The following is a 10,000-nucleotide window of genomic DNA, read 5'->3' as shown; positions in this document are numbered from 1 at the left end:
CTCATTACAGGTTTTCTGAGGAAGCACATTGTCTGAGAGCCCCAGAAGCCGATCGGCTAGGATTGCTCAGTAATCAATACTGCAGCGGCTGATGGCCCGGTGTGCACACACCACAGCTGTGGCCACCCTTTCAGGGACTTCCCAGTAATTAGCCGGGGCTCCGCCGAAGCACTCCCCCACAGGTCACTTTCTTATCAGTCAGGGGAAAGTCTCCTGAAGGCTCTATCTTTTAATTTGACTCTTTTTAACTGTTTCCTTTCAAGGGGGCAGGTGGGGCCGCAGCCACCGACGCCCCGGCCGGAGCTGCTGTCCTGAGGGGAGGGTGTGGGGGTGTCCTTGTTGGGGTGGACACCCCGTGGAGTGACCCACTTCAGGGGGAACAGTCCGGTGGCATTTAGTTCAGTCATAGGGCTGGGCAGCCACCACCATCTACTCACAGATGTTTCTGCTGGCCCCCAAAGGAGACCCCCTGCCCATCAGACACTTGTTCCCCTTCCCCCCACGCCCCACCACCCTGCAGCTGCCAGCTGGGCTGTCCTTCCCCACTCCCATCTTCTGGGTGGTTTTCTCGACTCATTTTCCTGATCAAGGTTACCAGATATGAAGAGTCTCCTGGTTTTGTGTTCTGGATTCAGTAACTGAAAATGGGGTGGATCTGGGACGGGGGTCCCTGCTGTCGGGGAACCCCGGAAGGTGTCAGCCATGATTCACACACAAATGCTTTGGGACTTTTGACCAGTAACCCGGAGGCCGATCCGTCGGTATCAGTTTGCTGCTTGTTAAGAGCTCAGCCTTGAGATGGAAAATCGAGCACCACCCCCCCTTTTCAGTGCTGGGCTCAGATTTCCCACATTGCCATGATGGAGGGCCAGAAGCAGAGGCCTGCGAGCTGGGACTGAGGCAGGGGTCCCGCGAGGGAGGGGCTGCAGGAGGTGGAGCTCTGTCCTGGGGGTGGGCTCCATGAGGTTGGGCCCACCGGGAATCTGGGGTCAAGGCCTCCTGCCTCAAAGCTCGAGCTCCCCCGCCCCTGTTTCCAAGCACCAGCAAGACCAGGCCTGGGGACAGTCTAAGACTTGACAACTAAAAAATCAAATAAGCATCATTGCATGTAGGGTTTCTTGAGAGGCTGTGAATAGGTTGTTTCAGACACGTGACACCCACATGCAAAAGACGAGCCTCGAGACAGTTCGAAGTCTCCTTTTCCTCCTCAGTCACCAGGGTGCGCGCGCCAAGCCCATTGCCTTTCTAAGGAGACAATCTATTTCTCCTTTGACCAGAGGGAAAGAAATCATTATTCCATGATTAGTGGCTTCGGTTAGGTAAGGCGGAAGGCGACGGGGATGAGCTGTATTAATTACCCCACGCTTGCCGGCAAGACCGCCTTCTCAGCGACTTGGCCACTGGGAAGTTGCAGCTTTTGGTAGAAGTGGGCAAGTTCTGAGCTCCTGGAAGTGGGAGGAAGGCCCTGCTGTCAGATGAGAGACATCTCATCAGCTTTTCTCTGACAAACCAAATTCATTCCTTATGTAATTGATAACGGCCTTGGCCAATTACTTCACACATTACAATACACAGAGGCCCCCTTTACAGGTTTTGCAGGGCTGTAATTAGCTATGCTAATATCCCCTTTATTGGCCCTAATATTGCTCAACACCTTTTGCCATCCTGGAACCCACTAGAGCCCCATGGCCTGTCAGGACCGCTGATTATTGAGAAGGATAGCTTTAATCAAACATAATTGCAGTTAATTTTTCTCTCCTGCTCTGTTGCCAACGTCTAATGCCACGGACTCCTTGATATTCCATTAAATTACAATTAAACAGCCTCCTTTGTTTCTGATTGTCCTGAACAACACCACAAAGTTCTGTAGCCGCTTAAAGGAGAGTGTTTGGCCCTAATTGCCTGTGCGCTCACAAAGGGCCAATTTACACAATACCCATGTAGAATTTAAACAGTTCATAATGTAATGGATATTACACAGGAGCCTAACACTACAATTAAAATGATTTTCATCAGATAGAGAAGCTCTGGTTAATCAGCTTCATAAAAGTAAATATAAATGAACTAATTCATAGCTTAAACACACAGAAAGGGAGCAGACTCTGAGATTAGTCACTGCGGAGGGGGCTAGCCCCTTACCGTGGGATACCCGGGGTGGGCGCCTGTATAAACGGTGGGTCCCCGTACCCGAGCACCCGGGTCCTGCCGCGAGCACTTCCGGTGGCGCCGTACGCGAGGACGCGGCAATGATGCCCAGAGACCACGCTGAACCTTCCGCGGAGGGCGCAGCCCTGCCCGAGCGGCGTCGGAACCGTCCCTGCAGAAGAGGGGGTGGCCTCGGGCTCAGACTAACGCTCTCAGGGGCCGGACCCGCGGCCCTGCCCTTGCCGCCCTCAGGAGGAGGACCCCGGGCCCACCCTCATAGGCTGATGCTCTTGAGTGGAGAGGCGTGTGCTGTTCTCAGGGCTCCTAAGCGCCAGGGGGGCTCACCCGCGGGGCCCCTCGCCTAATCCCCGCTGGCTCTAAAAGAGGAAACCCGATGTCCAAAGTCACGCGCCGGCACCTTCCCCCTTGTCGTCGCCGCCGCTGAGAACTTGCCCAGGATTTTGCGCGCAGTTTGCAAGCAGAATATTGCCGGGGAGTTTCGACTGACGTGTAGCAATGTGCCCTGAGCCCCGCTTCCCCTCCTGCCTGGGAGAAACAAGTAAATAAAGCCCATATTTCAAGCTTGATTTACTCTGGTACCTACTGTGAAAGATGATGACTCTTTAGGGAAATAAAGACAGGGTCAGGGAATTAGTGTACATAATGGTCATTTTGATGATGGGCCAACAGATGCGACCAGGAACACACTGTACACAATTAAGCATAATGCACTAATGACAGGTTAGAATTTTTATCGCCTCTTTGCCGTCTAGCAGCAAATCCATGGTTAGCAGCAATAAAGAGTTTATTGGTGTTAAAGCCAAAGATTTTCTGACATAGGAAAGATTTTTCCTTTCATAACAAGAGTATTAAATCCTTTGTGTACCAGACTCTAGAAGTGAGATATGTAAAGTGCTTGTCAGATATTCCTTAGGAAAAAGCCAATTAAAGGGTAATTGAGTAAAGGATAAGAATTACCATTCGACCTCATGTGTGTGTCCCTTCCAGGGAGCCCCTGCACGTGGAGATCCAGGCTGGGTGAGTACTTGGGATGGTTCAGTGGGCGGGGTCAGCAGCCAGGTGCGCTGGACTGGACCGCCCACCGAGGGGAGGCCTGGTCGAATCCTTGAGGAACAGGAAGGAGGGCAGAAACTGGGCGCAGGCCTCCTCTTCCTCCTCTGTGTGTCCCCATGCGTGCTGGGCCTTGTTTGGTCTGAGTAACCGGGGCCGATGCCGGGGTAGGCCCCACACTCAGGCCTCCAGGTCTCTCCCAGGTGCTTTCGCTGTTCTTCAGAAACTTGGAAAAGAGCCCCACATGGCCAGAATGTGTAAGCGTGTGTGTGTGTGTGTGTGCAACTGTGCTCCCGTTCTACAGCGGAGCCCCAAGATGTCTGGGATGGTTCTGGGGCCCAGCACCCCACTTTGCCCCTCTCTGTAGCCACCAGCAGTCAAGGCCCATGGTGTCTGCACACAGTGTGGCCGTGCAGGCTCGATGCCAACTCTGCCCCCCTGGAGGTGAAAGCACGAGTGGGCTAAAGAGACAGCGAGGGCTTGGAAGACACCTGCTCTGGAGGGGGGAGATCAGGCCCCGAATGAAGGGCTCCCCCGGCCGGCTCCACGCGGCTGAGTGGCTCTGGCCCACAGATGAGCTGGGTGGTAATGTGTGGAGTAATTGCACCGGAGTGGCTGTCCCCAAAGTGGAAGCCTAATTGCCTGACAGGATGGTAACTCGGTGACGCCCTCACCTTGTTAGGCCCTTCCTGATGCGGTCGGGCGCTGGTGGCCGCAGGTGCGCCTAATTTACCTCGCTGCGGAGCGCGTGGAGCTTAATTGCACAGTGGTTGTTAGGAGAAATTGGTGGGTGGACGGCCGGGTGGCTTACTGTACGTGATGGCAGATGGTGTTCAGAGGCGCAGCGAGCTGAGTGTATAGGTGAGGCGAGTTAATAAAAGATGTAAATTCCGGCCTAAAATAGCGAGGCTGCGCGGGATGTAAGGAAATTTAATTAAGTGGCCACTATTCTTTTCCCCCCGCCAGTCAGTTGGGTGTTCCTCTGCTCTGGTGGAAAGTCGTCTCGGATACTCTGGGAGATGTGAATCTCCGTCTTCTGGATCTTTTTTATTTTCTGAGATGATAAGCTACTGCAAGGAACCTTGGCTTTCAGGTTGAAGTCAAGGCGATCACGTGAAGCTTTGTAAAAACTGGGTCATCATCCAGTGGAACGTTGAGATTTGGGAGGAAAATGGAGAAGATGAGTGTTGATGGCCGTGTGGATGCTTGTCAGTCCAGAGGCCCCAGCTTTGTTGGGCTCAGGACTCCCGTGGCCTTGAGAGGAGGCAGTGGTGGTGGGGGGGCTGAGACCCCCGTTCTGCCGTGGCCGGGGGTGCAGCCAGGCCTCCTGGGCTCTGTGAGCCTCTGTCACGAGTCAGGGCATCTGAGTGTGTCCCGGAGCATGTGGGCATGGGGAGGACGGCGTCTCCGCGCACTTTGGAGACCCCTGAAACGTCACGCTTCCCAGCAAGACCAGGCCTGGGTGGGAACAGGACCCCTTCCAGGTCCTGCCTCGCTCCAGCCAGGGCAGTGAGCATTTCCCTGCCGCATATGGGCCTTGGTCAGTCCCTTAAAACCCCATGTAGGCCTTTCACAGACATCGCCGCCCTGAAAACAACATCCTCAATTTTCTCTTAAGACGTGTACTTACTGTAACTTGAAAAACTCTCTTTTAAAAGTGTGGCAACCTACGCAGTGGTGGCCCCTAGGGTTGGGCTGCCAGGTGGAATTCACGCCCCGTTAAATTTGAATTTCAGATACACAATTTTTTTTTTTTAAAGGATAGCTATAGGCTTTGGAATTCTCAAGTGGCTCAGTGTAAAGAATCTGCCTGCCAAGGCAGGAGACACAGGAGATGCAGGTTCGATCCCTGGGTTGGGAAGATCCCCTAGAGGAGGAGATGGCAACCCACTCCAGTATTCTTGCCTGGAGAATCCCATGGACAGAGGAGCCTGGCGGGCTACAGTCCATGGGGTTGCAAAAAGTTGGAAATGACTGAGCAACTGAGTATGCATGCATGTTTTGGGACAGGCCTGTCCAAAACATTATTCATTGTTTATCTGAAATTCAGTTTTAACTAGGTATCCTGTGTTTTTATTTGCTGAAGTTGGCAGCCCTCTCTAGGGTGGACAGGTCCCCAGGGGTTAATGGTTGTGCAAAGATCCAGGTGAGAAATGGCCAGTCTAAGTCACAGTTGTTATTTTAGAGCTTGGAAAAGCCCTAGCCGTCAAGACAAATGTAAGTCACTCCTTCCGCATGTGGAGACACTGGGAGCTGGACCTGGGCGTGCCTGCCTGGCTGCCTCTGGCGTGCGCGTGCGTGCGCGCACGCACGCGCGTGCTCTCTCTCTCTCTCTCTCTCTCTCACCCCCTACAGGGCAGCCAGCAGATGGCGTGGGGTCATTTCCCCGGCTCCCCAGGCAAGAGTACCTTTCAAAAACTTTGTGTCTTTTGTCTGATAACCCTAACAAATATCCATTTTTTGTATCTTTGTAGATTCTTTCTAAAGTTTTTCCTCAAGTGCAATCAGAACTGTTTGAAGAATGCAGGCAACCCCCGGGACATGCGAAGATTCCAGGTACGCGAATCTGGACCGCGGTCTGCACTTGGAATATGAAAGTCGAATTCTCTGCTGTGCAGTGGTTTAGGGAGTCAGTGTTTAGTTCCCAGGGGCCTGGGTGCAAACCAGGGTGGGTTCATTTGATGGAACCTTTAAATCAAATGCTTTGAAATGATGTGGCACCTCACGTTGGCCAGAGCCATGCAGCCCGCTGAGACATACAACAGAGTGAAGTCTCCTCTGGAAACATGATGTGAGTTTCTGCTCTGATGAGGGAGTGTGTGTGTGTGCCTCTTGCGGTGGGCACACGGCCCAGCTCTGCACGTTAGGCAGCAGAGTACCCCGAAATCAGAGGAATCAGAGCTGTAGGTTAGGTTGAAGTCTGTCTTATATTCAACCATGGTGAGTGCTATGGATGTGTTACAGAGAAACTTGAAGGATCTTTCCAAGTCAAGTCCTCCTAAGGCTAGCGTCTCACTTAGTCTGTTCCCTCACTCGTTCCTCACTTGGTTGGTTAGACTTTGGGGGCCACACTGAAGACCTTCCTTAGGGATGGCTTGGTCTGTCGTGGGGGAGGACCGCTGGGTAATAATACGTGGGGTCCCCTCCCAGGATGGAGGGGCCTCCTCCTGGCGGGGCTGGACTTGTTCCAGGCAGGCCTCCCCCAGTTGCGGACTGGTCCCCTGCTCAGCTTCCCTTCCCCCAGGAATCCCCTGATTCCCTGCCTACGAGCTGGACTGCGTCCCTGCACCCAGGCTGACTCATCCTCTGCTCAGCCTCAGATCCCAGGATTTGCTTTCAAGGAGCGAGATGGCGAGACAGTTTGGGGTTCGGTTGGTTTTCAGTTGGATAAACTACAATCCAGTCACGTTGTTCTTGCCTTTGTGAATGACCGGGAGGTGGCTTCAGGGGAAGGGTCCTCAGCACACAGGATGGATTATTTTACTGACTTTCATCATAAAAATATCTGGGCCGGGACACAGAACTGGTCCTTACCCGCCAGAGAAGAACATGGGCCCCCATTGCTAGGCTGGGTGTTGCCAAATGCTTCTTCTTTGGCATTTAGACTAGTTTACCATCACATCACTCAAGGCTTTTCTAGAAATGTAAGTGATGCTTCAGTCTTTGGGTGAAACACAGGACCCCTGTCTTGACATCCAGCCCAGCAGGCAGAGCGGGTGGAGCATGCATTTCCAGCCCATGTCAGTCTCAGCACCTTTCTGTAGGTGCATGGCGGGCCGGCCGGCTGTGAAACCGAGCACAGCCCGCCGCACTCTCTGCTCAGCGACGCTTTTCCCTTGGCGACTGACCTATATAGAGACAACGGAGCAGAGATGGTGTCCTTTTGTGTGTTTATTTTTACCTTTTCTTGTTTCTTGAACTTATCATGGTTGAGGAATGGGAGAGGGTCAGGTCTGTGGCTCGGGGTTGCTTCTGTGTCTCTGCATCCCTCGTGGGGGTGTGTTGGTTGAGGCCCCTCTGTGCCCAGGGTGGGGACTGGCAGACAGGCTGCCAGGAGGGCACCTGTGCAACCCTGGCGTCAACACTGCCAGGCCAGTAGTGGCCCCGGAGCGGGGTCAGGGCCACCTCTGCCAGGGCGGCAGGGATGTCTCACCCTGGATCTGGGGACGCTGGACTGGCAGTGGTGCTGATATTATTTTGAGGCTCAGAGGGGCCTGTGCTGTGGAGACTTGCACGATCTTGGCAGCGTCCACAGCGAGAGAGGGTCGTCCAGGAAGGTGGTTCCTTCCTTTGGAGGGGGGTGGGTCCGGTGGGTACTCGTTACACCTTGTCGTCTTCTTGTGGGGCCTGAGACTTCTATAAGACATCAGTTACTCACAGATACCTTGACATACAAATATGTAGAATACCTTTACATATAAATATGTAGCTTTGCCTTTTTGAAAACCTTTTCCTTATAATCAGTTTTATCTGTCATTTTCTTAAACTAGCAGACTTGTTTTTAGAGCGGTTTTAGGTTTACAGAAAAGTTGCACAGAAAGCGTGAAGAATCCCCACGAGCCCCTAGCTGCCCTGCCCTGCCCCGTCCCATCTCCACGCCCCAACTCTCCCCTGCATCTTGCGTGTATGGCTCCTTGTTCACGGAGGCCCGCCACAGCTGAGGCTTTTAAGCCACCTCGTGTGGCAGGCTTTTACGTGTGCCCACCTCCTGGTGCCCCCTTACCTGCCCAGCTGTTCTCCGTGAGGCTGTGGTTCTCCAGGGGGAGCTGGCCCTCCTTGCTGTCCAAACAAGAACCGGGGCTCCCTGCACCCCAGATCCAGGCTCTGGCTCACGTCTGGGCTCACGTCTCAGCCACCCCAGGTCTCCCGGAGATAATGCATTACGCAGAGCCCCTCTGTTCAAGGCAGATCTCAGGGCCGGTGTCATTTCCTGTTTCCTGAGTCGTTAGTTAGGCAGGGGCACCGATTCTGGGGTGCTTGTCACAAGCTCCCCGGGGAAGGTGTCCCTGGGAGCAAAGCTGTCCCTGCTGGCATGACTTCCTTCTTTACTCCTGTGAAGTACTGAGACGGGAGGGCCTGAACCTGGATCAGGGCCGAGTCACCCCTCCAGCAGACAGCTCGTTGCCCAGACAGAGTGGTCCTCGTCTTCCTCACCGTGAACTTGAGAAAGGATACTTTCCCTGCTGAGAAACCACTTTATTCCTATTCAGCTCTGTCTTTTCAGATGCAAAAAACGTGCATTCCCAGATCCTGGCTGTGTCTGTTACATTGGCCTGGGCTCGTTGGATGATGGGGTGTGGGCGGTAGAAACAGCTTCTCATTTATGAAGCCTTTTTTTTTTTTGGGAGGGGAGTGGGGGCAACTCTGAATCCTCACAACTCCTCAAGGAAGGACAGTCTCCAGTGAACCCATTTTAATTAGATAAACTATCTAATCAATATGTGAACAGATCAATCAAAACGGTAGCTTTAAGACGAGTGGCTGGAGGGGTGTTTCTGCAGCTAATGGCAAAGAAGAATTTTTCCGTCTGAACTGAACTCACTTGTTGGCAGAATAGGAGATTAAACTGTAATTAGTGCAGCGGGTGTGGAAGAGAAGCAATCTTGAGCCACAACAAAACAACCCACCCACCCCATTAGCCAAAAAAGGCTGTGTGTGTGCGCGCACGTGGCTTTGAGGAGGATCCCGGGAGCGGCTGCGGAGGTTCGGGGGCCCGCCGCCTGGCGGGGCCCTGCTCCCGTCTGCCTCGGGTCTCACTGGCGCTTGTCTCCGCAGGTTGTCGTGTCCACCACGGTCAACGTGGACGGCCACGTGCTGGCCGTGTCCGACAACATGTTTGTGCACAACAACTCCAAGCACGGGCGGCGGGCCCGCCGCCTGGACCCGTCAGAAGGTACGGCCCCTTCTTATCTGGAAAATGGTAGGCACACTCTGAGCGTCTTTTTTTATTTGCGATGCTTCCTTTCCCTCGCGCCATCCTTTCTGTCCTTGTGGATTCATGTCCGGTTGCCCCTCCCTGGTCAGACCCACGTCCTCGGGGTGGCCTCCTCCCCTCCCCTCCCTCGCTGGCGGGGCTGGGGGGCTCGGCTTTCCCAACCTGCTCACCCCCGTGGCCCTCACTTTATTGGTTGGTCTGTGTCTAAGATTGGTTTCTTTTGCTTAGAGCATTTCTTGCAGTTTTAATTTATGTGGGTTTTTTTGGGCTTCTTGTAAGCCTCCATCCGGCTCATCCCCGAGGCTTTGGGCACCTGCTAGGGTGCTCACATCCTGGTCCCGTGGGTTTCAGGGACCTCCTGGCCCTCCATGGAGAGACAGCCTGCACGTGTGCACACGTGTGTGTGTGTCCACACGTGGGGGCATAAGTGGAGGGAACAAGAAAAAAAAACAGCATAAAATGTGTACCAAATGCTTCCAAATGATGGACTTCTTGTTTTTCTTGTTAAATGAGAAGAAATTTAATAAGGGTGATAGGCTGGTAAGCCAGGATTCAGAAACTCACAGACACGGACCTTTCCAAGCCGCTCTGTCACCTGCTCTGTGTGGACAGGCGGGTATCTCCATGTGTCCCCTCCCCCTAACGTAAGGTCCGGTCCCCTGTAAGACAGTCCATGAAAAGCATGAGGTTCTGACCAATAGGAATTGCTGGGAAAGTAATGTGAGTTTTTTTTTTTTTTAAGTGAATTACAAACACAACAGCATGATTAAATTCTTCAAAGAGCCCGTAGACTAAGCGATTTTAAGACAAACTCTCTAGACTGAGGTCTCGGGTTCAGGGGCTGCACGT

The 10,000-nt window shown here is 53.3% G+C and overlaps 1 protein-coding gene across 10 annotated transcripts in view; it reads left to right on the top strand.

Moving 5' to 3' along the window:
* The window catches only part of EBF3 (EBF transcription factor 3), a 117,087-nt gene that overhangs the window by 73,490 nt on the left and 33,597 nt on the right, over positions 1-10,000 (top strand). For 6 of the 10 annotated variants that reach the window (XM_055561041.1, XM_055561045.1, XM_055561044.1 and 3 more), the window contains 2 exons: positions 5,691-5,772; positions 8,992-9,136. In XM_055561041.1, coding sequence (XP_055417016.1) covers positions 5,691-5,772; positions 8,992-9,136 — 227 coding nt within the window. The remainder of the gene's footprint in view (positions 1-5,690; positions 5,773-8,991; positions 9,137-10,000) is intronic. The other 4 variants (XM_055561042.1, XM_055561047.1, XM_055561046.1 and 1 more) reach the window with 1 other exon arrangement.

Source organism: Bubalus kerabau, chromosome 22 (genome assembly GCF_029407905.1).
Source record: "Bubalus kerabau isolate K-KA32 ecotype Philippines breed swamp buffalo chromosome 22, PCC_UOA_SB_1v2, whole genome shotgun sequence".
NCBI classification, from domain to species: Eukaryota; Metazoa; Chordata; class Mammalia; order Artiodactyla; family Bovidae; genus Bubalus; species Bubalus kerabau.
This window is presented reverse-complemented; position numbering and strand designations above follow the sequence as displayed.